Source organism: Lemur catta, chromosome 7, assembly GCF_020740605.2.
Source record: "Lemur catta isolate mLemCat1 chromosome 7, mLemCat1.pri, whole genome shotgun sequence".
NCBI classification, from domain to species: domain Eukaryota; kingdom Metazoa; phylum Chordata; class Mammalia; order Primates; family Lemuridae; genus Lemur; species Lemur catta.
The window spans coordinates 104,744,657-104,771,349 of NC_059134.1; the positions used below are offsets into that span (position 1 = coordinate 104,744,657).

Genomic DNA, 26,693 nt, shown 5'->3' on the forward strand with positions numbered 1-26,693 from the left:
CTTTCACACATGCCAGTCCCTCTTCCTGGAGGGCCCCCTCTGTCTCTGCTCCTACCCCACTTACTCGAATGCCACCTCCACTGGAAAGATTTCTGCGATGCCACCAGGAAGTTCCCTTCCTCTAAGTTACAATGCACCCAGTCCAGGTCTCCACTGTGGCCACTGTCCTGCTGCAAGTAGGACATTGCTTCTCTACCTCAGAGACTAGCAGCTCCTTGAGGACAGAGGTCACATCCAGCCGTACCCTCAGCATTCAGCACAAGAGATGGAGTGAATAATAAAATGTTTGTGGGATAAGTGAATGAATGTCCCGGGGACGAAGAACATCTACAGAGCTGGGGGCATGACGGCACACAGGCCAGAGAGGTTTGGGGAAGGAGCCTGGGGGAGGGGAGGAGGGTCTGAGATCTAAGTTTGTGAGGAATGAGATATGAAGTGAGGGGCCTGGGTGGTGGAAGGGAAAGGTTTGGGGGCACTGGAGAGGGATAGGAAAGAGGGGAACGAAACAATAAGCATCTTAGGACTATTCATCCACACAACAGCCTTATGAGATAATTATTGTCCCCATTTTACAGATGGGGAAATTGAGGTATATTGAGGTGAGCAACTTGCCCAGGGGAAAATCGCCAGTGAGGGTGGTGTGGTGGTGTTGGGATTCGAACCCAGCAGGTTAGCTCCAGCCGGTGCTCTCGTGCACGACCCGTTGGGTCCAGGGCCCGGCACACATAGGCATTCGATGAAGGTCAGCGTCACGCTCTCGTCGCTATCTGGGGCAGAGGCGCAGGGCCTTCGGGAACGGGATGAAGGGTCTTTAAGGTCGCCCTGGGACCTAGCATCACCTAGACCTGAGGACCAGCCAATCCAGAGGAGGAGCCCCGGGTGGTGGCGTTGGTGAGGGACCCGTTGCCATGGGAACAAACGGAGGCCTCGGGCGAGCGCATGCGCAGATGGAGGAGAGGGTGTTGAACCGGTGAAAGGTGACGTAGAAGCGCACGGGGTGGGGCGCAGGGCTCGGCACGTCAAACCCCTGCGTCCTTCGACCCCGAAGCGGAGAGCAGGCGCGCCTGGCGACGGCGACAGCAGCCCCTGCTGGACCGAGGCCGGGCGGCGCGGAGCTGACGAGCGAAGCAGCGCGAGTGAGGCGTGGGGGCGGCGTCCGCGCCCGGGAATACCCTGCGGCGCCTACCGGCGGCCCAGACCCGGTGCCGGCTCCCGAGGCCCCGCCTCCCGGGCCTTGGGACTAATCGGATTGAGAGCGCGCCGGACCGGGCCGCGAACTCGCCAATTGCGGAGGGCGGCAGCCACCGCCCAATCCCGAGCAGACAGGTGCGAGGTCCGGAAGGCGGAGGCCAATCTGCAGCGGTTGCGACCTGTTGGGGCAGGTCTCGGCCAATGAGGAGGCTCGAGTGACATCTTTGCGCGCCAATCGGGAGTGAGGGAGCGTTCGTGCCCGCCCGCCCTTCCGGCCAGAGCTCTATTTACCAGGGGCGTGCAGCCCGCTTGCCAATCAGAGCGCGGCTGAGCGGCCCGGCAGCCAACCCCCGAGGAGCGGCCGGCTGGCGTCCGCCGCACCCAGGAGTTGGGGATGTCCTACAAGCCTATCGCCCCCGCCCCCAGCAGCACCCCTGGCTCCAGCACCCCTGGGCCGGGCACCCCGGTCCCTACAGGTGAGGATCCAGGTCCACCCCTGCTCGCCTGCTCGGGCGGTCTAGGTCTCGAAGAGAAGACGGCCTGAGTTCTGCGATACCCGGCCTGCCGCCCACAGTCGCTGGGCCTCAGTTTGCCGGCCTGTGAAGTGGGCGTGGTTGCGTAAGGGCTTGTAGGTGGAGCGCAGGGGGAGGGGTTTGTTCCTGAAGTCGGTCGACATGGAATGAAGCATCCTTTGGAGGAAACCCGGTCTGGGGCTTGGAAAGCTGGGAGGAGGCGTCGCTTCCTCGCTCTGACCTCTTAACTCGCGCCTATTGCAGCCGGAAGTGTCCCATCACCGTCGGGCTCAGTGCCAGGAGCCGCTGCCCCTTTCAGACCACTGTTTAACGACTTTGGACCGCCCTCCATGGGCTATGTGCAGGTGAGCGGGGCCAAGGGTTTGCTTATGGATGGCGACTGGAGTCCCTCTGATCCCCGGGGGCCTGAGCTCACCGCCCTGTTCTCTTTTGATATAGGCGATGAAGCCACCCGGCGCCCAGGGCTCCCAGAGCACCTACACGGACCTGCTGTCGGTCATAGAGGAGATGGGCAAAGAGATCCGGCCCACCTATGCTGGCAGCAAGAGCGCCATGGAGCGCCTGAAGAGAGGTAAGTGAGGCTAGGCCCACCCTGTCCTGCTCAGGAGACTGACACTGGACAGTCCTCCTTCATTAGGAAAGGAAGGACACCTGGAGGCCACCTCAAGCCTAGACTAGAGCCAGTATCACTACCCAGAGAGATGTTTTGAATTGAATTGAAATTGAGTGAATTTCCAGGGAAGAGCCAGGGAATTTGTATTTTAACAGGGTGAATCTGAGGATTAGCCACACCGCTAATCTCATCCAGCCCGTCATTAGATTTGAATTTCTGTTGCTGAAAGGAAAGGGGGTGGAGAGGGAGGGGTCTTACTCCTTTGAAGGGTGGGGATGGGGCTGTGGCGGGTTGCTGAGACCCCATCCCCACCCCACTCCTACCCCAGGCATCATCCATGCCCGGGCCCTAGTCAGAGAGTGCCTGGCAGAGACAGAGCGGAACGCCCGCACGTAACAGGAAGCGCCTGAGCGTCTGGACCTTTCCCGGCCACTGCAGAGCACCTGCTTCTCCCTGGCCTTCATCCCAAGTTGCACTAACCATCCTGAGCTTCCTGTCCTGTGTCCCTTGGTGGGTGCCCTCCAGGAACCAGGGGGCGGTGCTCACTCCAGTCGGCAGCACTAACTGTCCCCCCCAAGATTTAGCAGCGAGGTCACTGCGAGTCCCACCCATGACCTGCTGACAGTGTTGATCCAACTGGGGCTTTCTCCTCTCTGTGGCCCCACCGCCAACCCTTCCCCAGCACTTCTCACCACTTTGTCCCAGGCCTCCTCCCCCAGCAGGGCTCAGAAGTTCCCTGCCTTGTCTACTGGGCCATAGCAACTCTTTTCTCAGTGTGTCTTTTGCTAAATATGCCCTTTTTATATAAATAAAGGATGATTTGGAGTTGTTCTCTCCGTTCTGAGCCTTTCTGGGTCTGGGTCTGGTTCTGCTAAGCCTGGTGAACCAGGCAGAAAGTGGGGCAGAAGAGACAGGGAAGGGGACGGGGTGGGGCGGTGCAGGGAGGGTGACGCTGACTGAGCCTGGTTTTGCCTTGACTCTGCTGTCCACAGGCCTTGGGTGGGACGCTGCCCCTCAGGCCCTCCCTCCGCTGTGAGTAGTGGAAGGGGCTGAGAGCCCTGTGCGCCTTCATGTGGTGCCACCAGGGGGCAGTGCGGGGCCTTGGCTGCCTCCACAGCTGGAGGCAGTGCCAGCCTGGGCCTAGAGGGCTCTTCCTCTGGATTGGCCGTGGTGCCCGGCGGGGTGGAAATGCCAGTTCACTTGAGCCACTCCCTCACACACCTTAATGACCTAACAACACCCTAAACTCTGAATAGGCCCTGAAAGGCTCTGACCCCTCAGAGGGAGGGGACACTGCTACTTCCTCTGCCAGCACTCGGCAGCAGGGTCAAGGGGAAAGGCCTGGCTTCCAATGTGGGTGAGACCCAGCTCTGTGCTGCCATCCACAGCCCCAGCACCTTCTAGCAGGCTGGGCGTGACCCCATGAGCCCAGCCCTTGGTGTCTTGGCCTTTACCCTGGGTGGCCCAGTGGCCAGACTTACAGACCTGGAAGGCATTAGGAGGGAAGGCCTTGTGGCACCATTCAGGGACTAGCCCAAGGATTTGCAGTGAAGGCCTGCCTCTGCCTGGCTGTGTAGCTGTGACCCCAGAGGCCTGCGGCCCTGGACCCCAGCCCTGGGTGGAAGCAAGTCAGAGCCACCAGCTTCTAGCGGACTTTGGTGGGGAGGCATTTCCCCTAGCCTGGGTCCCCGGTTCTGGGGCTGCCTAAGGTGAGGAGCTGGGGAAGTGCGCCTGGGACCCTGCCGGCTCAAGCTCCACCCCCTCATTGCACATAGGAGGGCTGGGCCAGGGTGGAGATAGGAACCAAGAGTCTTTGGGGACCCCTAACAGCACAGAGGGAGTAAGAAGCAACAACATTTGGGAAATGGCCTCTTCCCCCGCTGCCCTGGGGAAGGAAGGCAGGGGCCTGCCCTCCTCCGCTGCGGGCGGGGCTGCCGGGACCCGCAGGGGTGGGGAGGGCCTGCCGGGCCCAGGAAGGGGGCGGGGCGGCCGCAGTGACGCGGCGGGCGACTGGGAGGGGCGGCAGGGGCGCCGGCGGGCGGACGGAAAGGAAGGTCGGGGCCATGGGCCGGCGCTGCGCCTCTGAAGAGTCCGGCCACTGCTGGAACCCGAGGCCGGGGCCGGGGACGCTCCGGGCTCCGACCCACCGGCCGGCTGCCCCGGCCCGGGCCGGGTGAGGGGCACCCGCCCTAAGCTAGAGGTGAGCCGGGACGTCGGCAGGCGGGCCAGGAGTACGACTGGGAACGGGGACGCCGGGGAGCAGAGGGAAGTGGGGACGACGGGGCCTCTGGCCTGCTGGCTGGGTGCGAGGTGGGAGGGGTGCCTGCAGCGGAACTGTGGCGCCGGCCGGGGCGCAGGTGGGCGGAGCGGGTCTCCCGGGGCGGGGGCCCGGGGGACACCAAGGGGAGTAGCTCTTGCCTCAGCTGAGGAGGGGGTCAACCGCCGGGAAGGATGACAGGGTGGCCACATAGGCGAGTGGAGAGTGGGCGAGGGCCAAGGGTCCCGGAAGGATGCTCGGGACGGGGAGGTCTAAGACCCGGCTGCCAGCCAGGGTGGGGAAGACAGGGATATCTGGTAGTGGAGGCAGGTTCGGGTGCAGGGGCACAAGGGGCCGCTCCGCGCAGAGGCACCCAGGCACAAGGTTCTCGGTGGACGTCCGGAGTGGGGGACACCGACGCCGCCGGGTCGGGGAAAGGGATGCAGGGGGCGGGCCCCCGAGGGGCCGGTCGTGGAAGGCGGACCTGGAAGGAGGGGCCCGGAGGCTCCTGGGGGCGCGCCCCCGAGGGATGCCGCTTCCAAGGGGCTCAGGACGCGGCCGCGGCGGGAGAGGCGAGGCTGGCCCGCCTGCCCGCGGGCCGGAGCCCGCCGCTCCGGGGGGCCCGCGTCAGCGCACGGTTGCCATGGCGACGGGCGGGCGGGGGGCGGGCGCTGCGTGGAAAAGAGGTCAGCGCTCAGCCTCGCTGCGGCTCCCGGCCCCGGCGGCGCGGACGCCAGCGCTGGGCTCGCCTCTGCGTCCCCCGCGGCGGGCCGGGCCATGGGGTCCCGCCGCACCAGCCCCTCGGGGGGCGCGCAGGGCTCGGGACCGCGCGCCGCCGCCCCGCACTGACGACCGCGCCGTGCCCTGCGCCAGGCCGAGCGGAGGCCGCGCGGCCCGCCGAGCGCCTTCAGGATGCTCATCAAGGAGTACCACATTCTGCTGCCCATGAGCCTGGACGAGTACCAGGTGGCCCAACTGTACATGATCCAGGTGAGGACGGTGGGCAGAAGATGAGAGGGGCCGACAGCGCGGCGCAGGCCGCACGGGGGGCAAGGGGTGGAGCCCAGCTGACCCCCCCAGCCGCTCCGGAGGGCTGGAGCCCAGGGGAGGAGAGAGAGGTCCCTCTTCGGACGCGGGGGTGGGTAAGGGCTGTGGGGAAAGGGGCAGACGGGCTGAGTGGGGCCCCCCACCCACTAACTGCCCAGCCTGTGCTGGCCGCTCAGCCTCCTGCGATCTCTCTTAATCCTCCTCAGAATCTGTAATCCCATGGGGGAAGGGAGGCAGCCGATGAGGAGGCAAGGGTGAGGAGGGGGACCTAGGTGCAGAGAAGGGCAGGAGGGGGTCTGGAGAGGGTGTAGGCTCTTGGCAACCCCAGGAGGTCAGGGAGAGGGGGTGAGGATCAGGGTGCAGAGGGAGACAGGGACGGGGCAGGTGGGGACGGGGTGAGGGAGGGGCCTGGGCATGGACTGTGAGGAGAGTGGGCCAGGCCCAGGTGGGCTCTCAGGGAGGTGAGAGGGTTGGTGCAGGGCCGGGAAGTCTGCTCCAGATCTGTTCTCCAGAGCTGTGGGATCCAGCCTCAGGGGGGTGAGAGGGCCAAGTTTGGGCTCCAGAGTCATGAAAGGACAGGATCTGGTGCTCTCAAGCTATGAAGGATGTGGCAGGTGCTGGCACTGGGGTCCCAGAGAGGGAGGGGACCAGGCTTAGGGCCTCTGAGAGGTGGAGGTGCCGTGTCCTCTTCTGGTCTGTTCTTCCATTCCAGCCTCCCTGGCCTCCTTGCCACTCCTCGAGCGCATCCAGCTGGCTCCCACCTGGGGGCTCGCACTGGCTTCCCCTCTGCCTGGAATACTCCCCCACCCCACATCCGCTGGGCCCTCCCTCGCCTTCTTCAAGTCTTGGTCAAGTCAGGGTCACATTATCTTCTCAGTGAGGCCTTCCCTGACTGTCACATCAAAGTTGCAGTCCCCAAACCTTGATCCCCACTTTCTTTTCTGTGCTGTCTTTCCCAGAACACTTAGCACCTTCATAAATACCATATAATTTGCTTTTTCCTGTTGTCTGTCTCCCTAAACTAGAACCTAAGTTCTACAAAGCCAGGGGTCTTTGTTCTAGTCATCAGTAGATCCCAATTAATAATCTCAAACAATGCCTGGAGTGGGGCAGTCAGTAAATACTTGAATGACTGACCTGAGTGCTGGGTTACAGAACCCCATGGGGGACTGGGCAGGATCTGTGACCCTGATCCCAGAGAGCTGTGGGGGGCCAGGCTTGGATTTCAGGGAGTTGAAAAGGCCAGGACCAGAGCCCCAGAGCTGTGTAGGGCACAGGGCTGAGCTGGGGATTCCAGAAGCTGAGCGAGGGCCAAGCTCCCTGTTCTGCTCTGCCTTGGGCCGCAGAAAAAGAGCCGGGAGGAGTCTAGCGGTGAGGGCAGCGGCGTGGAGATCCTGGCCAACCGGCCCTACACGGATGGGCCTGGAGGCAGCGGGCAGTACACACACAAGGTGTACCACGTGGGCTCCCACATCCCAGGCTGGTTCCGGGCACTGCTGCCCAAGGCTGCCCTGCAGGTAGAGGAGGAATCCTGGAATGCTTACCCCTACACCCGAACCCGGTGAGTGGGTGGGGCGGGCACAGGTCATGCTATGAGGGGACAGTCCTGATGGGCACAGTAGTGAGCCCCAGTCCTGCCCTTTGCCCAGGTATACCTGCCCCTTTGTGGAGAAATTCTCCATTGAAATAGAGACTTATTACCTGCCTGATGGGGGCCAGCAGCCGAATGTCTTCAACCTGAGTGGGGCTGAGAGGAGACAGCGCATCCTGGGTGAGGCCTGGCACTGTGGAGGGACCCTGGACCCCCTCTCAGGCCCCCTGCTGCCTCAGTGTGCTGCCTCTGACAAGTCCCAGCTCTTCTCAGGGCTCAGATCCTATCTGTGAAAGGCTGTCTTCCCAATCCCAAGGGGGAAGGGGGTGGGGGCTTGAAGCAGCTGGCGTTGCTCAGTGCTTGCTGGAACCCCCTGCCCCAGACACCATCGACATCGTGCGGGATGCAGTGGCCCCAGGCGAATACAAAGCAGAAGAGGACCCCCGGCTGTACCGCTCGGTCAAGACAGGCCGAGGGCCACTGGCTGACGACTGGGTGCGGACAGCAGCCCAGACAGGGCCCCTCATGTGTGCTTATAAGCTGTGCAAGGTGGAGTTCCGCTACTGGGGCATGCAGGCCAAGATTGAGCAGTTCATCCACGATGTTGGTGAGCACCCGGTGTGGGAGGTTCTGCTCACCCAGCATGCACCGTACCCTGTGTTTGCAGCCAAGGATGCTCCCCGTCTGCTGAGGACACAGAAGCAGAAAGCCACCACTTCCATTTGAGGTGGGGGCACAGAGGCAGGGGAGGGGCACAGCCTAGTTGGGGGGTCAGGGAAGCAAGAAGCTGACATGATCTCTGAGATCCACGCTGTCTCTGACATTTCAAGATGCTGCTTCATCCATCAAGATTCTAAGATTCTCCATCGTCCTCTGAGTCAAGAGACTTAGGGAATCTTGGGAGGGTCGCCAGCCCCAACCGGCAGCACGATAAAAAATGCAGGTTGGGAGGCTGTGACTCTGATGTCATTCTCTCTGGGGTACCGTCCCATACCCAGATCCAAGTCCCAGCCTCTGGCCCTGGTGTCCAGGTGCCCCTGTCCCACACCTCCCCTCAACCTAACCCCTGCAGCTCCTGCAGGTCAGCCCTGCCTCGCTGCCCAGGTCTGAGGCACACAGAGGGACGCTGCACATAGATGGACGATCCTCGGGTGGGGCAGCCCAGCGACCTGGCTTCTGCTCCACCACTGACCCCGCCATGGCACCCCCAGGAAGCCACTGGCTAGCTCTGTCCCTTAACTTTCTCTTCTGTAAATGAGGAAGAAGTTGGGCCAGATATTAAGAGCTGATATTGACTGAGTGATCATAACCCACCAGACCCTTTGCTAATCACTTTTTGTACAAGATCTCCTTTAACACCCACAACACCCTGCGAGGCAAGGATGATTACTGGTCCCATTTTACAGATGAGGAAATTGAGCTCAGACAGTGATGCAGACTCTTTGTCTTGCATTTAGAAAAAATACCCAAAAGCACAAATAAGAAAATTAAAGTCACCCACATATAAGCACAATTGAGGTTCTGATCTATCTCCTTCTAGAAGTTTGTAATTATAATTGAACCATTATTGCTTTATTTCTTAGACATTTAAGAGTTTCTAACTTTATTCCTCTGCTTAAGATAAAAATATCCCAGAATGGGTATCATCTTTCGCCTACAACCTTCATTGAGTGCCAACACTTCCATTAACTATTAACACCTTCATTAACCATCAACAATTTCATTAACTGTTAACACCTTAATTAACTGTTAATTCCTGAGAAATCAGCAGGAAGCCAGCTGAAAATGAGCAAGCAGTGGTCCCAGCTTCTACAGTGATGGGGTGGGGCCAGTACTCAGAGTCAAGGTGTCCAGAGAGACAGATGAGGCGGTGGGCAAGGAGGGATTTGGGGCAGGAAGACAAACACCCCAGTTTCCACTCCCTTCCCCTAGACAGCACTGGCCCTGCCCCACTTTGTGGTTCTGGGTGGGTGGTATACCCAGGGGAGCCATTACCCAACCCCGATGGCTGGGTACGCGGCTGTGGTGGCAGGGAAAGGCAGTAGGGGGCATGGCTCTGATGCCTAGGCACCTACAGGTCTACGTCGGGTGATGCTGCGGGCCCACCGCCAGGCCTGGTGCTGGCAGGATGAGTGGACAGAGCTGAGCATGGCCGACATCCGGGCACTGGAGGAGGAGACCGCCCGCATGCTGGCCCAGCGCATGGCTAAGTGCAACATGGGCAGTGAGGGGCCCGAGGCCCAGCCCCCCGGGAAACCAAACACCGAGGCCCGGTCAGGGGCCAGCAATGCTGTCACCCATGATGGGCCTGAGGCTCCCCCCGGCCCCGATGCCTCCCCCGATGCCAGCTTTGGGAAGCAGTGGTCCTCGTCCTCGCGTTCCTCCTACTCGTCCCAACATGGAGGTGAGGCTGGGCATGGGACAGGACAGGAGGGAGTGACCCTCCCAGGCTGGGCACCCAGGCTGAGGCTGAGCCGCCCCGCAGGGGGCGTGTCTCCCCAGAGCTTGTCCGAGTGGCGCATGCAGAACATCGCCCGAGACTCCGAGAACAGCTCCGAGGAGGAGTTCTTTGATGCCCACGGTCAGCACTGAGGCCCTGTTGGGGAGGCGGGTGTCTCTGAGCAGCTTCGCCCACCCCATGACACAGCTTCCTGTCTCCACAGAAGGCTTCTCCGACAGTGATGAGGTCTTCCCCAAGGAGATGACCAAGTGGAACTCCAATGACTTCATTGATGCCTTTGCCTCCCCAACAGAGGCTGAGGGGGCACCAGGTAAAGACCCCACCTCAGGACACCGGCCAACAGCACCTGGTATGCAGTGGGGACTCAGGGAACAACTCAGTCCTAAGTTTAATGGGGTCCTAAGATGAAAGTCAGTCTAGAGAGGGTGCTCATTAAATATACAGATGAAGGAAATGGATGATGGATGGATGGATGATTAGAATGTAGCCACAGTTCAGACAGAGCACACAGAAGACAGGAATTAATTTGGAGTCCCTGATGGCTTCACATGGAAGGTGATGTCTGTGCTGGGTTTTGGATAGGACCAGAGCTGGCCAGCAGAACTTTTTGTGATGGAAATGTTCTAGATCTGTGCTGCCCAATATGGTAGCCACCAGCCACATGTGGCTCTCAGGCACTTGAAATGGGGCCAGTGTGCCTGAAGAATTGAAGTTTTTGTTGTATTATATGTGAATTTATTTAAATTTAAATAGCCACCTGTGGCTAGTGGCCACCACACTGGACATGGCACGATTAGATGTTTGCCAAACAGGCACGTAGGACTGGCATGGGCAAAGGCCTGGAAATGCAAAACGACGTGGGAGAGTCAGAGGAGAGGGCTGACACCAGACTGGGATACCTGAAGTGCTGGATGAGAGGATCCTATGGTCCCCTTGGTCCCCTTCACTGGGTCTCCCTTGCCCTACAGACCCTGGAACTGAGGCTGCTAAAGGCATCGAGGACAGGGCCCGAGCACCCAGGGACTCAGAGGCAAGTATGGCCACCCACCCCATGTGGAGTTCTGCCCACCTGCTGGCCCAGCCACTGCTGACACCCCTGGCACCCATTGCACCCTGCAGGGCCCAGACGGAACTGGGGAGCTGGGAGCTGAGGCATGCGCAGTCCACGCCCTCTTCCTCATCCTGCACAGCGGCAACATCCTGGACTCGGGACCTGGAGACGCCAACTCCAAGCAGGCGGATGTGCAGACGCTGAGCTCGGCCTTTGAGGCTGTCACCCGCATCCACTTCCCTGAGGCCCTGGGCCACGTGGCATTGCGACTGGTGCCCTGCCCGCCCATCTGCGCTGCTGCCTATGCCCTTGTCTCCAAGTACTGGCCAGGGGTGGAAGGGCAGGGAACACACAGGGTCCCCAAGGCACAGACTCCTAGGATCAGGAAGGCCCCATGGGGGGAGGGACGTCAGTCATGGGGGACAGTCATTGACACGGCTGGACCTCTTTCTGGGGAATGGCTCCATTTCAAATGCCTCGTGGGTACTGACACTCCCCAAAAAGGACGTGCAGAGCCAGGGCTTGCCAGCAGGCCAAGGGAACGTGGGCGGTAGCAGTGTGACTGCAGGCCCCCCACCCACCCACCACACCCCCTCCTGCAGCCTGAGCCCCTACAGCCATGATGGCGACAGCCTATCCCGTTCCCAAGACCATATTCCACTGGCCGCCCTGCCACTGCTGGCCACCTCATCGTCCCGCTACCAGGGTGCCGTGGCCACTGTCATTGCCCGCACCAACCAGGCCTACTCCGCCTTCCTGCGCTCACCAGAGGGCACCGGCTTCTGCGGGCAGGTCAGCAACTAGGGACATTCCTGCGAAGCAGTCCATCTGCTGCCCTTCATGCAGCCCAGAGGGGCCTGGCCTGGGTGAGGACAGGCCTCTCCTGACGGTGCCCACCCTCTCACCCAGGTCGTGCTGATTGGAGATGGTGTTGGTGGCATCCTGGGCTTTGACGCGCTCTGCCACAGCGCCAACGTGAGCACCGGGAGTCGGGGCAGCAGCCGCCGGGGGAGCATGGTCAGTATGACTGAACTTGGCCTCCTCAAGAGGAGGGTTGCCTCTCTCCGTCCCTAGGTCTCTGCCCCCTGAAATAAGACCTCTCTGCGAACGGCAGGTCCCCTGCTGCCTTCTTTTCCAGTCTCCTCTGGGACTCTGCCCCACCCAACCCCCAAACCCCTCTCCTCACTTCTAAATAAGTAGAAATCGAATGGTCTCCAGGCCTAAGGATGTTTCTGTCCCCTGTTCCATCTAGAACAATGAGCTGCTCTCCCCAGAGGTCGGCTCAGTACGGGACCCCCTGGCAGAGGGGGTGGAAGGGCTGGGTCGGGCCAGCCCAGAACCCTCAGCCCTGCCTGCCCAGCGCACCCCCAGTGACGTGGCCAGTGCTGAGCCTGAGGGCTCTCAGAACAGGTGATGTCCCTGCCCCATCATCCCCGCCCTGGGCACGGCTGGACTACAGAGGCTGCAGCGCTGAGCACCCCTCCTCCCCCACAGCCTCCAGGCAGCCCTCCCAATGGCCTCCTCTGGGGAGCCCCGGCGGGCAAGCACAGCCTCCTGCACGCCTGCTGCCAGTTCCGAGGCTCCCGACGGCCCCACTAGCGCTGCCCGCCTCGACTTCAAGGTCTCTGGCTTCTTCCTCTTCGGCTCCCCACTGGGCCTGGTGCTGGCTCTGCGCAAAACCGTGATGCCCGCCTTGGAGGGTGAGCCATCTAGGTTGGGGTGGGGGTCGCCTCTCATCTTTTGTCTGCCCCTCCCTGCCATTTCCTGTGGCCTCTCATCTCACCTGAGCAGCTGGCATTATCCTGGCCATTCCTCACTGTGCACATTAAAAGGCCTGGCCAGAAAGTAGAACCTGAGGCCCAGAAAGAAGGGGCTTGCCAGGGTTCGCTCTCCCAGAGTGCACTGGGAGGAGCTTCGCCCCACGCCATGTTCCACATGCACAGTCCACCAGGCCCGGCAGCTGCTTCATCCTGAACCCCAACAGTGGATGGAAGGCTCTGATCTCCTCTTAGCCAAGAGACCGGTCTCACTTTATGTCGGACCCTAGTGACTTCCCAGGGAAGTTCTGATTCAGGGTCACAGTGCATGTCTGGTGTGGCTTCCACACCCGCAGCTCCCAGAATGCCCAGCTGAAGCCCCTCCCCACCTCTCTCTATTTTCCGGGTACCCAGTGGCCCAGATGCGGCCAGCCTGTGAGCAGATCTACAATCTCTTCCATGCGGCGGATCCCTGTGCCTCGCGCCTCGAGCCCCTGCTGGCCCCAAAGTTCCAGGCCATCGCTCCACTGGCTGTGCCCCGCTACCAGAAGTTCCCCCTGGGAGACGGCTCATCCCTGCTGCTGGGTATGCTCCAACCAAGATAGAGGGGAAGAGAGGGCACACTGACAGGGAGGGAGGGGACAGCAGAAGGCATGAGGTGCTTCCCATGTCATGGGAAACCTCTCTTGTCACCACTCCCAGGACCAGGGAGCCCTACCCTAGCCCCTTGGGGGGGTCTGAATCCCCAGGACCCCCTGACCTTCTGAGCCCAGCAGTGAGTGGGGAGGCAGGTTAGCTAAGCTATGCTAGAGAGAGACTAAGCTAGGGAGGGAGGCAGAGTGATGCGGGTGTGCTGGTGTCTGAAAGCAGCCAGTGTGTGTGTGTGGAGGGGCGCACTGTGTGCGTGTATTGGTGGGGGGCATGTGCAGATATGCATGCAGTTGGGGACCCACTGGCCCCATGGCACAAGTGGGCCTGTGCCAGGCATAGGTGTGCATGTGTTTGGGCAGGTGGCGATGGCATTCTGGCAGGAATACAGCTGGCTGCTGGGGTGAGCTTAGAGGAGAGCATGCCTTCCACTTCACTTCCACCCAGATATGGGGTAGTGCAGCCCCAGTCAGGACCCCACCAGGGTGGGCTGGCAGGGAAGATGGTGGAGGGGCAGGGCTGAGCTGTCCTGGGGCCCTTGGGTGAAAGGACAGAAGGGCAGCCTAGCCCAGCGGTGGCTGAGGCTGCCCCTCCTCCCCCAGCCGACACTCTGCAGGCCCACTCAGGCCTCTTTCTGGAGGAGCTGGAGATGGTGCCCTCAACGCCCACCTCAGCCAGTGGTGCCTTCTGGAAGGGCAGTGAGTTAGGCACTGAGCCCCCAGCCCAGCCAGCCGCCCCCAGCACCACCAGTGAGGTGGTGAAGAGTAAGTCAGCCAGCCACCCGCCTGGGCAAGCCAGCCTGGAAGGCGGGAGAGAGGGCCCTATTCCATCTCCACAGCCCAGCTGAAATCCCCTTCCCCAGCATTGGCTCTGGACCCTGCCCCCCTGCACGCTGCCTGGGTTTGGCCAAGAGCAGACGCGGTGGAAAAGCGGGAGGGAAGGGCACCCAGGCAGATGGGCGCCGGGCAGGAGGCCCTCCTGACTCGCTGCCCGCCCTGCCACGCAGTCCTGGAGCGATGGTGGGGGACCAAGCGGATCGACTACTCGCTGTACTGCCCCGAGGCGCTCACCGCCTTTCCCACCGTCACGTTGCCCCACCTCTTCCACGCCAGCTACTGGGAGTCCGCAGATGTGGTTGCCTTCATCCTGCGCCAGGTGGGCCTGGGGACGTGGGCTGGAGACGAAGAAAAGAGAACACGACAAGAAGTGGGAGCCGGGAGAGGGGCAGACCCCTCGCACTCACGTGGCCTCACAGGCGTGTGTCTCGCACAGGTGATCGAGAAGGAGCGGCCACACCTGGCAGAGTGCGAGGAGCCGTCCATCTATAGCCCTGCCTTCCCCAGGGAGAAGTGGCAGCGCAAACGCACCCAGGTCAAGATCCGGGTATGTGCCCTGTCCCGGGCATCCCGCCCCTCACAGCCGCAGACCTGACTCTTTCCCAGTCCTGCCCCGCCCCCATGGTCCCGGCCCCTCCTCGTGGCCTCGGCCCCGCCCCTGGGAACCGCGGGTCTCCTCGCCGCTCTGCGCAACTCGGGTCCGGATCTGCGCTCATCCACCCGGCTTCATCCTCCGCCTCGCGTCCTGGCATGGCTCTGCCCCTCAGAGCCGCGGTCCGTACGCAGCACTGAGGTCACAGGGGTCCACAACGGCGCACGCCCCTCTCCCTCTGCGGCCCTGCCTCCCCCAGGCTCCGCCCCAAGTGTGCGGGGTGCCGCTCGCCTGCTGCCCCCAGCATCCTCGTGCTGGCCTAGCTCATGCCATCTCCTCCTACCAGAATGTCACTTCCAACCACCGGGCCAGCGACACGGTGGTGTGCGAGGGCCGCCCCCAGGTGCTGAGCGGTCGCTTCATGTACGGGCCCTTGGACGTGGTCACACTCACGGGAGAGAAGGTCAGGACCCCGGGCCCCAGCCCTTGGTCTCACAGCCCCGCCTCCTGTTTCCGGAACAGCTCCTGGTCCCCCAGCCCACCTGCCCCAGACAACAGACCCTCCTCTGCTCTTCTCCACTGCGGGCCAGGGGGAACCTGGCGGCTCTGCCACCATGGACCTTCCCGCCACCTCTCCCCGCCAGGTGGACGTCTATATCATGACACAGCCGCTGTCGGGCAAATGGATCCACTTTGGCACCGAGGTCACCAACAGCTCGGGCCGCCTCACCTTCCCAGTGCCCCCAGAGCGTGTGCTGGGCATCGGCGTGTACCCGGTGCGCATGGTGGTCAGGTGAGCACGGGGCAGGGCGGGCCTGTGCAGGGTGGGCTGCCCCAGGCCTGGCCCCTAAACCACTCACCGCCCCTCCCTGCACCCACGGGCCGCAGGGGTGACCACACATACGCTGAGTGCTGCCTGACGGTGGTGGCCCGCGGCACGGAGGCCGTGGTCTTCAGCATCGACGGCTCCTTCACCGCCAGCGTCTCCATCATGGGCAGCGACCCCAAGGTGCGCGCTGGCGCTGTGGACGTAGTCAGGTAGGAGCCGCAACCCCCCCTACCCCGCCCCCGGGGCTCCCCACGGCCGGTACCCCTGGCCGGTGGAGCTGACCACCACCCCTACCCTGCAGGCACTGGCAGGACGCCGGTTACCTGATTGTGTATGTAACCGGCCGGCCCGATATGCAGAAGCACCGCGTGGTGGCCTGGCTATCACAGCACAACTTCCCCCATGGGGTCGTCTCCTTCTGCGACGGCCTCACCCACGACCCTCTGCGCCAGAAAGCAATGTTCCTGCAGAGCCTGGTGCAGGAGGTGCGGCTGCTGCGGAGGGTGGTGGTCCTGACCCTGCCCTCGCCCTGCCCTAGAACAGCAGAGCGGCGTCTGGTCCCACCCCTAAGTCCCCAGCCCCTCCACCCCACCCCCTGGTCCTAACTGACTGGAGGGTTCCCTATGGTCCTGCCCTCCCAGTTCTAACTAGGGAGATTCGGCTGGCCTCGCCCCAGTCCGGGTCAGTGACTAGGACCATTAGGCCCGAATGTCCCCGCCTTCCCCCAACTAGCCCTGCCCCTGAATCAATGTGACTGAGGAAGCCCACCAGACCCCACCCACAGCTGCACAGTCCCAACCCCTCCCGTGGCTGACCCTCCTCTGGGCCATAGGTAGAACTGAACATCGTGGCCGGCTATGGATCCCCCAAAGATGTGGCTGTGTATGCAGCGCTGGGCCTGTCCCCCAGCCAGACCTACATCGTGGGCCGCGCTGTACGGAAGCTGCAGGCGCAGTGCCAGGTGAGGGCCATGTGAAGGAGGGGACCAGAGCCTGAGTCCCAGCCAAGGAATACCCACTGCGGGCAGCTGGGAGAAGGCCTCACTGGCCGCAGGGAACCTGGGCTTCTAGGATAAGGGCCATGAGCAGTGTGGAACCGCCCAGCTGCTGTGCAGACCAGAGGTGATGACCCAGCTGGAGTGGGCTCAAGACCTGAGTGCTGGTCCCACTCTGCCATGGCTTCGAGCATGGGCCTTGACCTTTCTTAGCCTCAGTTTCCTGTCTGTAAAATGGAAGTGATAATGGCACTGACCTGTCAGCTTATCATAAAGATCGCATCATTGACGGCACATCAACAGGCACAGGGCTGGGCACAAAGCAAGTGCTCACTAGATGTTGGCCACTGTTGCTCTGCCCCCAGACCCCATTTTACAGACAAAGAGGCTGAGACCCAGAAAGGGGCCCGGCAGGAGTAAAGCCAAGGCGCCCTGACTCCCATAGGGTTCCTCTCTATGCAGAGGCGGCTCCAGGTTGGGCCGTGCCAGGCCTGCTGTCCAGCTAGCACTGCCAGGTCCCCCACCTGCCTCAGGTGTTCATGGACAGGGAAGGGTGGCGTGTGGGTCTAGCCAGCACCCCTCATCCCTGCCCACCCCACCCACAGTTCCTGTCAGACGGCTACGTGGCCCATCTGGGCCAGCTGGAGGCGGGCTCCCACGCTCACGCCCCCTCGGGCCCCCCGAGGGCTGCCTTGGCCAAGAGCAGCTACGGCGTGGCGGCCCCTGTGGACTTCCTCCGCAAACAGAGCCAGCTGCTGCGCTCCAGGGGCCCCAGCCAGGTGGAGCACGAGGGCCCGGGAACACCACCCACCACCCTGGCACGGGGCAAGGCCCGAAGCATCAGCCTCAAGTTGGACAGTGAAGAGTGAGGCCCAAACTGTGACGGGACCTGGGTTATTTATGGACACACTCGAGGGGCCTGGGCAGCCGTGTGTGGGAGGCTGGGGGGCCCAGACTTTGGCCCCGGTCCTCACTGCCCAGCCCCACACCCTGCATCTTAGTCTGCCCCTCGGTGTCACTTCCCTTTCATGTGGGGGGACCCAGCCCTGGGGGAGGGAGGAGGGTGTGGGCAGGGGCCCAGAGATGTTTCCGGTGTATGTAAATCTATGAATAAACGCCACCTGCATCCCACCCAGTTGCCCGCCTGCCTGGCACCGCAGGGCAGCTGAGCCCACAGTTTCCAGTTCAGTGGGGACACTGAAGTCCAGAGAGGGGCCAAGATATGCTCAAGATCACACAGGATGTCAGAGGCAGGGTCAGGATGCGGGCCTGGGCCAAAATCCTTTAACAAAAGACTTGTCCTGTCCTCGTCCCCAGGCCTCTTCCTGGCCAGTCAGTCCACCCAACCCCGACCCTCAGCCAAGACGTGGCACCACCTGAAACCTCTGCCTCCAGAAGCTGAGGCCAGGGGACCGTGGTCAGAGGTGGGGGCTGCACGGGAGACCACCTGCTCGGGCACTGCGCTGCCTGGCTTGTGCCCACTTTATCTCGACTTTAAGGGCGGAGGCTCCTGGCGCACCCCAGGCCTGGCCAGCAAGAGACAGAGCCCACCACCTTCGGTTCTCTGTCAGGGACACTGAGGCCCAGCAAGCTCTCAGAGCTGGTGGATGGGAAGCTGAGATTAGAACCTTGATCCTCTGGCTTCTCCCAAGGGCCACCCAAGTACCAGGAAATGCCAGGTGGTGACCTGGCTCTCCCAACCGACCAGCTCGGCAGACCCGGAGAGATAAATAAGGCCTTTATATACAGAGAAGCGTGATGTGGCAGGGGCAGGTGGGCTGGCAGCAGCACATTGGACTTGGCGGGTAAGGCAGGGCCGAGTGGCCCTATCAGTGGGAGAAGATGCCCCGGAAGCGGGCCTTGTCCTCCTCGTCCTTCTGCCGGATCCGAGCCTCCAGGGCCCGCAGCTCTCGGCTCACAACAGGCGCCAGGGCCGGGTCCAGCTCCAGCACTTTGGCAAAGTCAGCCTGGGCCTCCTGGGTGTTCCACACGGCCGCATGGGCCTTGCCCCGCTTGAAGTAGGCCTTGACGTTGTCTGCAGGGAATACCGGGGGCAGCAGGCACACAGGACATGAGGGAGGCACGCACCAGCTGCTTGGCCTCGTGTCTCCTGGCACCAGCAGGGGAGAGAACCCTGCATGACCTGAGGATGCCCCCCGCCCCCTACCCCCGTGACACCGTTCATGCTCCACTGGCACAACAGGGCCCACACTCTGCCTGGGTGGGGGCATCTGGTCGGGCTCCTGTGGGAGCTCAGAATGGGGGGTGTCAAAGGCTCAGTCTTGAGCCCCAGTGCGCAGTGGTGACAGGGAGGAGAAGGCCACTCTCCAGCCGCCCATAGGCCCACCCTGGCAGCCAGTGCTCACCGTCGTACTTGTTGAGGATGGAGGAGCAGTGGTCCAGCACTTCGTAGTACTCCTCGGCCACCAGCTTGCACTGGCAGTAGTTGAGCAGCAGGGGTGTGATCTGCTGGTCCAGCTGGATCCAGTCAGGGGACCCAGGCTGCTCCTGGGGCCATGGGGCATGGCGTGGGGAAAAGATGTCAAGACCTTGGGGCCCCCGGCTCTGCCCCACCCGCCTCCATGCACCCCCGTGGCCTCCGGGCAGCACCTTCATCTGCAGGTTCTTGAGGCAGGCGATGGCGTCATAGTACTTGGTGGCAGCTTCCTTCACCTGCCCCTCGCGGTACAGCCGGTTGCCCTCCTGGTGGATAAGTGGCACCGCCTTTGCCTTCTCCTCATCTGTCATTGCCCACGGGTCCTGCTGGTATGTGCCAGGGTTCTCCACCTGCCGGGGCATGAGCCAAATCATGGGGGGGCTGGGGGCTCCAGAGCTTCATAGCAGCAGAGCCGGCCGGCGTCTGGGCTGGCTGCGCCTCCAGACATCAGATTCCAGCCGCGGAGCCACTTGTTTGCTCAATGACCATTCAACAAACATTTACACAGCATCTCCTGTGAGCCCAGCACTGTGCCAAGTACTAAGAATAGACGGTGAACAAGGCAGTGAAAACCCTGCCCTCGCAGAGATCGTGTCCATGGGGGGACCGCTGTGACCTCCTACAGGACTGCAAAGCACGGCTGGGCAGGCCTCTTGGAGGAGGTGATATTTGAGACCTGAAGGAGGAAGGGAGACCCAGGGGACTGCCAGGGGTCCTGCACAGATGTTCTTGTACCCGTCACCTGCCCCATCAGTCCATCCCCAGATGCCACCACCCGGGGCGGGCAGGCAGGCAGGCAGGGCCAGTGCCACTCTGAGGCAGGGCAGCGGTGGTGGGATGCCTGGGGCTCGGTGGCCCCTCACCTTAAGCATCTCGATGTGGAAGATGAGAGGCTGGGGGTTCTGCTGCAGGGCATCCAGGTCGGCATGGCCCAGGGAGCTGTGCTCGTGCATCTGAGCGATGCCACAGCAGTGCCGCTGCCCCTCCAGGGGGTCCTTGCCCGCGGCGATGTTACGGAGACTCTTGGCCACCAGCGGATACAGAACCACGTGCTGCAGGAGGGCAAGTGGGCACCAGAGGCTCTATCAGTGTGGGTTGGCTGGGCACCAGGTCCAAGAGGCCCAGCCCCCTTTCCCAACACCATGAGAAGGGACACCAAGGCCCAAAGAGGGGCAGCAACTGGCCCAGGGCCCCCCCGCCCCACTGAAACGCAAGAGGACTTTCCCTCAGGCCTCCCCCGCCTCTCAGCCCTCTCTCCCTCAGCAGCTCCAGCTTCTGCCACACTCTGACCACCTGACCTCCACCGCTCACACACACTCCCACCATCAAACCCTGTCACCCTGTCCTTAGAGGCCCAGGGAAATTCTTGTCTTCGCCTCCTCCTCTCCCTCCAGCTGGACTCCGCACCATTACTGGGGCCCCAGCACATCCTGCTCCCAGCATCTCTTCCTCCTGCCCCTGCCCCACCCCTACCCAATTCAGGACCTATCTAGGAACTGGGCCCAGGATGGCAACTTCAAAACCCTCAGGAGGCTGGGTGCTCATGCCTATAATCCTATCACTTTGGGAGGCCAACTCGGGAGGATCGCTTGAGGCCAGTACAAGAGACCCCTGTCTCTACAAAAAATAGAAAAATCAGCCAGGCGTGGTGGCGCATGCCTGTAGTCTCAGCTACTTGGGAGGCTGAGGCAGGAGGATTGCTTGAGCCCAGGGGTTTGAGGTTGCAGTGAGCTATGATGACGCCACTGCACTCCAGCCTGGGCAACAGAGCAAGACCTTGTCTCCAAAAAAAAAAAAAAAAAAAAAACCCTCAGGGGAGGGGAGAGACACGCACAGGGGACCTACCCTCTGACCCTTCACCTGGAGAAGCCGCTGGGATGCTGGGAATCAGACTACTCCCACTCCAGTGTAACCCACTCCTCTCCCACCCCTGCTGTTAGCACAGGGCTGACTGCTGGGCTAACATTAACCCAGGGGACATTTCCTGAGTCTCAGTTCTGGGCTGCCCCATGCTCAGCATTTCAAAGTTAGAGGTAAACAGGCCTGATTCCTGCCCTGCAGTAGCTTAGGACCAGGCAGAAAACTAGATCCTGGCCAAGCAGGACATGAGGGTTGGAGGACCCAGGGAAAGGATTCAGGCCAACCACTGGCAGTCAGGGAGGGCTTCCTGGGGGTGACAACCCAGGAATTAACTTTGAAGGATGAGGAAGGATCTTGACTAAGAAGGGGAATGGGAAGGAAAGGCTGGGAGGTTGAGTAGGGGGCAGAGGCCAGACCCCAAAGGGCCAGCAGCTATAGCTTACTCAGCAAATCCTCACTACTGATTCATTGTACACTGCATAATGAAACCATTTCTCTCCTCATTAACATTTTAACAAATTGACATAATCAAGGACCTGCTATACATTGTTTAACTTAAAGTCACAGTTTCCAAGAACCTATCGACCATGTTAAGTGAGGAATTACTGTGCTATATCCTGAGGGTGACCAGGAGCCATAGAGGTTTGAAGCAAAGGGACGTACAGGTCATTTGCATTTGAGAACAAGTCCCCTGGCTGCAGTCTGGCTAGTGGACAGGACAGGGCAGAATGGAGGCCGGGATCCTGGTCAGGAGGTGAGTGTGGTGGTCTGGAGAGAGCTGGTGGCCTAGTCAGGACAGGGGCACTGAGGATGGGTGGCTGGACAGATACTGCAGATGGGTGCAGGACAGATACCTTGATGTCACAGAGGAACTGGGCGACCTCCCCTTCGCGCATGGTGCACACGATGGTCTCCCACACGGGCAGCTTGAACTTCTTGCCAATGATGAGCTCCATGGGCTTGCCTCGCGCCCGGCTGTCATCCAGCACGGTGCCCTCGTCATCGCTGCGCAGCGTCCGGTAGTGGAACGTGGCCTGTGGGCCACATGCAAGATTAGACAAGGGCACAAACCTTCACCTGACCCCCAAGGGCAAATCCAGCCCCCAGTGTGCAGATGGCACAAGGGACAAGGCTTACCCAGGGTCAAGGGTGACCTTACACCTGGCTTTACCCCATTGCACGGTGAGGAAACTAAGTCACAGAGAGGGAAGTAAGGGGCCCAAGTCACATGGCCAGTGGGTGGCTGGGCAGGGACAAGAGCCCAAGCAGTCTGGCTCCAATCACTCCTCAACAGATACTTCCTGAGCACCTGGTATGTGCCCAAGCTCTGTGCTAGACACCAGAACACAGCAGTGAACAAAACAAAGTCCCTGCCCACACAGAGCTGACATGGAACCTGTGGAGGAAGGAGATGGGCCTCAGACAAAATAATGTGCTGTGTCAGGTGAAGCTAAGCGCTTTGGATCACAAAACAAACACTGGGGCAAGGGAGGGCTAGTTTAAACTGAGTAGTGGGGTTGGGAGGCCTCTCTGAGGAGGCAACATTAAGCAGAGACCAGAAGGGAGTAAGGAAGAAAGCACGCCAGGCAAAACTGGGGTCGGAACTTTCTAGGCCAAAAGAAGGGCAGGTACAAAAGCCTTGCAGAGTGGTGTGTCCCAGCACTAAGGCCCGTGGGGCAGGGCAGAGTGAACAACAGGGAGGGGTGCACCATGGGTCACACGTCATTGGGGGTCCCACAGGGTCTGTAGGCTGTGGTGAGGACTTTCTTCTTGACTCTGAGACAGAAGCCACTGGGCGGCTCAAAGCAGAACAGGGATAGAATCTGACGTGGGTTCTGCTGCTGGGATGAGAACAGACTACATGGGAAAAGAACAGAAGCAGGGAGGACAGTTAGGAGGTCACTGCAACAACCCAGGGCAGAGACAAGGGTGGCCTACACCAGTGGTAATGGCAGAAGTGGCAGGTCAGATCTGGGATGGATTTTGAGGATTTGTTGTCGGCCATGAGAGAATGGGAGGACCAGGGAAACCCCAGGTTCTTTGGCCTGAGCAACCAGAAGGTGGACGGTGCCCCTAACTGAGAGGGAGAAGGCTTGGGTGGGGCAGGGTAAGTTGGAGTTGCCAACCAGACATCCAGGTGGAGATGGTGAGTAGGGAGCTGTATGTCAAGTTTAAGGGAGAGGTAAAGGCTAGAGATATGCATCTGGGAGTAACCAGGCATGAAGAGTTTTTAAAGAAATGACACTGGGGTGACTGCAGAGAGAAGAGCTCTGAAGACTGAACCCTCGACAGGATATGGTTAGAGCAGCCCACGCTCTTAACTGCTGCACCACGCTGCTCCTCTGAACTCAGTTCCCACATCAGTAAAATGGAATCAACAGTAGCACCTGGCCGGTCTCAGTGGCTCACGCCTGTAATCCTAGCACTCTGGGAGGCCGAGGCGGGCGGATTGTTTGAGCTCAGGAGTTCGAGACCAGCCTGAGCAAGAGCGAGACTCCGTCTCTACTAAAAATAGAAAGAAATTAGCCAAACAACTAAAATATATACAAAAAAATTAGCCAGGCATGGTCCTGCATGCCTCTAGTCCCAGCTACTCGGGAGGCTGAGGCAGAAGGATCACCTGAGCCCAGGAGTTTGAGGTTGCTGTGAGCTAGGCTGACGCCACGGCACTCTAGCCTGGACAACAGAGTGACTCTGTCTCAAAAAAAAAAAAAAAAAAGAAAGACGCTATATGGACAACTAAAAATATATATAAAAAAATTAGCCGGGCATGGTGGCGCACGCCTATAGTCCCAGCTACTCGGGAGGCTGAGGCAGGAGGATTGCTTGAGCCCAGGAGTTTGAGGTTGCTGTGAGCTAGGCTGACGCCACGGGACTCTAGCCCAGGCAACAGACAGAGCGAGACTCTGTCTCAAAAAAAAAAAAAAACCCGGTAGCACCTATCTCGCATTGTGGGACATGTAGCACATTGTGGGAGCGTGCAGCACAATGCTCACATGGTGAGCACTCAATCAATGCTGTTGATTGGTTATTTAATACTACCCGTTCCTGTTCTTTGGGTGCCACTGTTCACAGATCTACACTACCTTTACAATACTCTCTACTTCTGGTGCCTGTGCCCTCCAGAATCTCCCTTGCCAGAATCTCCCAAGGCCACCAACCCCCCAGCCTTAGAGAAGATCTCTTTTCGTTTTGCTTGAATTATTATAGATACACAATAGCTTTATGTAGAGACAATCCCTTTTCATATAGCAGATAGCTGAGCCACATATCTGCCCTCTGCTGTGCGCACTCACGCTGCACTGGGCTGGGATCTTTAGCTGCCCGACTTGGCACGGCGCTGGCCAGAGAGGATACACTCATTCCCAGCAGCTCTTTCCTTTGGAGTGTCTGGTACCAGACCAGTGAGGATCTTTATTCATTTGCTCAATATCCATGTCCTGTGTCACTGCTCTGCTGGTGGCAGGGGCTGCCCCTGGGAAGCCCCCTACTCTGCAGACAAGTGGCAACTGGGAAAGGCACTCGGGAGGAGGGAAGGACAGGAGCAGAAGCAGGGAAGCCTGGAGACGGAGGTCGTGGGGAGGGAGCCAGAGAGGGGGGAGCCCGGGGTCTGGATGTAAAAAGGAAGAAGGCAGGAGGCGCTTTACTTCCCAGTCTTCATCTGTCCCAAGCAAGCCATTTTGGTGGCAGTAGGAAAGCCACCAAAGGATTCTGCATCTGGCAGACCTGTCCTCTGGACCTATACTCCGGGTTTGCGCGTCCCAAGGCCCTTCCATGTACAAAAGATCATGAACCTTGATAACCAGAGGCCTCAGAACCACTCGGGTCCCAGGTTTCCCCAGCACCGGGTCTGTGCAAGCGCTGAGATCAAACCACCCCCCAAATCTGCCTGTGATGACTGACGGCCTCCCCGACCAATGCAGCTACAAGGCCAAGCCTGGGAACCGGGCGGACGCACACGAATTCACCCCCTACTTAAATTCAGACCAATCAGCGTCGAGCTCCGCATGTGAGCGGTAGGGTCACTGGCCGCTGCTATCTGGGCATGCGCAACCTCTCGCCTAAGGCCTCGTCCCGCCTCGCATGCGCACCGCGCCGCGGTGGGGGTAGACACGAACCTTGGTTCCATCCTGAAAGCCAGGGAGGTCTCCTCGGCCCTCTTGTAACACGCGCTTTCGGATGCCATCCTCGCGGAGTCTTGCGATGATATCCGCCATCCTCCTTCCCCGCTGCTCTCTTTCGGCAACTTCCGGACTTGCTCGGTAGCTTCCGGACCTGCTTCGGCAACTCCTAGAGCCTCGGCAGCTTCCGAGCTAGCACCATTTTGGTTGAGGGCAGAAGCCAAAAGGGGCAGGAACATGGGAACGGATGGTGATTGGTTCTCTGCACTGCAGCTGAGCGCGCGGGTCGGCCCAGAGGCGGGGCCTGAGGCAGTCAGTCTTAGGGGAGGAACCCGAGCCTGCCGGGAGGGCGGGGCGGGCACGTCCCGAGCAATTGTGTCACAGTCTTGGTTGGAACTGCGGCCCTGCATTTAAAGTTGTAGATGTAACAGCATTACAGTTAGGAAAATGAAAACAAGAAGCCCACCTGTAATGCCACACCCTAAAACTACTAGTACTTTGTGTATTCCCTTCTGGCTTTTTCTTTTGCATATCTAGTGCGATTGGCGTGATTTTGCATCCTGGATTTTTCTCTTTCAAAAAATAAAAAGAGGAGGCTGCGGGAGGGAAAGGAGAAGGAAGTTTTGTGTATCCCTGTGGGAGCCGTACGCTCCGCAAAAGGGGTGAGCCTGTCGTCACCGCCGAGTCCAGAGTGGCTGGCACGTAGTAGGTGCCCGATCCATGTTAGGGAGTAATAGATGAAGGATACAAATGAGGTACTTTGGGAGCTAAAACAGCGTTTCTCTTCAGCTCTACAAACCTCTGTGAACAACAGCTGTGAGAGTCTTCAGCTCCCACTTTCAAGCTTTTGGGGCTCCTGTTCTAGCAACCGTGGAGGATTATTGTCTTTCCCATGTGACCCAGGTGCTAAGTGTCTCACATATTTATACCGATTAATTTTCCAACAAGAAGTTCTCTGAGAGGGATAGCACCTCTGAGGTGAAGGGGAAACATGCTTGGTTCTTTTTTCTTTTTTTAGCAACGCAGAAAATTTACAGGCAAGTTCTACCCAATTTTGAAGCAACAAGTAGTCTGTTTCCTGTTTCTTAGATATATTTTTGCAGAAAATGGAAAAAGAGAGAAGGTCGACCAACGTGAGGCTAGTTTAATCTTCTTAAATAAGCCAGATAAGTGCACCACAAGGCAAGAAAAGTATACACCTGTTTTACTAATGAATATAGATGTGAAAACTTCTAAATAAAATATTAAGCTAATTGAATTCACTAGTGTATATAAAATGCATCAGTGTGCTGAGTGAAATATCAGTCACAGAAAGACAAAGACTGTATGAGTCCACTTACACAAGGTATCTAGAGCAGCCAAATTCATAGAGACAGAAAGTAAAATGGTGGTTGCGGGGGAGGAGGAATGGAGAGTTGTTCTCTAATGAGTGTAGAGTTTCAGTTTTGATTGAATATCGTGATGTACTGTAAATTTAAAAAAAATTTTTAAATAGAGTTTCAGTTTTGAAAGATGTAAAAGGTCTGGAGATTGGGTTGCAAAACAATGTGAATATACTTAACACTACTAAACTACACACTTAAAAATGTGTAGGGACACATAAATTTTATGTTACGTGTATTTTACCACAATTAAGAATAAATTTTTTTCCCAAAAAAATGCATGAAGATCAAGTAGAGTCTATTCCAAGAATGTAAGAATGGATTGACATTAGAAACATCTGTTCCTGTAATTCACCACATCGGTGGACTAAAGGAGGAAAATGGATATGATTATCTCAAAACATGCAGAAAAACCATCTGATGAACTTCTATGACTATTCATGATAAAAACTCACAGGAACAAAGAGGAACTTTCTCAGGTTGATAAAAATCA

General features: G+C 59.4%; 3 protein-coding genes across 10 annotated transcripts; 2 read left to right on the plus strand and 1 right to left on the minus strand.

The window, feature by feature from the left end:
• The first annotated feature begins 965 nt into the window (after positions 1-965).
• On the plus strand, positions 966-3,162 carry CDK2AP2 (cyclin dependent kinase 2 associated protein 2). The gene is made up of 4 exons (XM_045558316.1): positions 966-1,667; positions 1,968-2,068; positions 2,163-2,295; positions 2,666-3,162. Exons 1-4 carry the CDS (start codon positions 1,586-1,588, stop codon positions 2,731-2,733), a joined length of 384 nt encoding a protein of 127 aa, XP_045414272.1. The 5' UTR covers positions 966-1,585; the 3' UTR covers positions 2,734-3,162.
• A 1,171-nt stretch (positions 3,163-4,333) lies between these two features.
• Positions 4,334-17,535, plus strand: PITPNM1 (phosphatidylinositol transfer protein membrane associated 1). Of its 7 annotated transcripts, XM_045558317.1 has the most exons (24): positions 4,334-4,537; positions 5,468-5,584; positions 6,988-7,202; positions 7,291-7,412; positions 7,615-7,839; positions 9,310-9,636; positions 9,718-9,813; positions 9,896-10,003; positions 10,662-10,723; positions 10,813-11,063; positions 11,347-11,536; positions 11,654-11,761; positions 11,997-12,154; positions 12,239-12,444; positions 12,916-13,086; positions 13,752-13,913; positions 14,156-14,304; positions 14,422-14,532; positions 14,924-15,040; positions 15,222-15,370; positions 15,466-15,615; positions 15,708-15,891; positions 16,239-16,367; positions 17,006-17,535. In XM_045558317.1, the coding sequence occupies exons 2-24, from the start codon at positions 5,507-5,509 to the stop codon at positions 17,267-17,269; spliced, it is 3,732 nt and encodes a 1,243-aa protein (XP_045414273.1). In that variant the 5' UTR covers positions 4,334-4,537; positions 5,468-5,506; the 3' UTR covers positions 17,270-17,535. The 7 variants fall into 7 exon arrangements, with proteins under 7 accessions (XP_045414273.1, XP_045414275.1, XP_045414278.1 ...); XM_045558319.1 differs by lacking the exon at positions 13,752-13,913 and having other exon boundaries at positions 4,375-4,537; XM_045558322.1 differs by lacking the exon at positions 17,006-17,535 and having other exon boundaries at positions 4,375-4,537; positions 16,243-16,367.
• A 586-nt stretch (positions 17,536-18,121) lies between these two features.
• LOC123642841 (aryl hydrocarbon receptor interacting protein) lies at positions 18,122-25,047 on the minus strand. Of its 2 annotated transcripts, none has more exons than XM_045558326.1 (6): positions 24,816-25,047; positions 21,552-21,731; positions 19,701-19,889; positions 19,011-19,187; positions 18,775-18,908; positions 18,122-18,435 (listed from the first exon to the last, which is right to left on the minus strand). In XM_045558326.1, the coding sequence occupies exons 1-6, from the start codon at positions 24,912-24,914 to the stop codon at positions 18,363-18,365; spliced, it is 852 nt and encodes a 283-aa protein (XP_045414282.1). In that variant the 5' UTR covers positions 24,915-25,047; the 3' UTR covers positions 18,122-18,362. The 2 variants fall into 2 exon arrangements, with proteins under 2 accessions (XP_045414282.1, XP_045414281.1); XM_045558325.1 differs by having other exon boundaries at positions 18,767-18,908.
• Between the last annotated feature and the right edge of the window lie 1,646 nt (positions 25,048-26,693).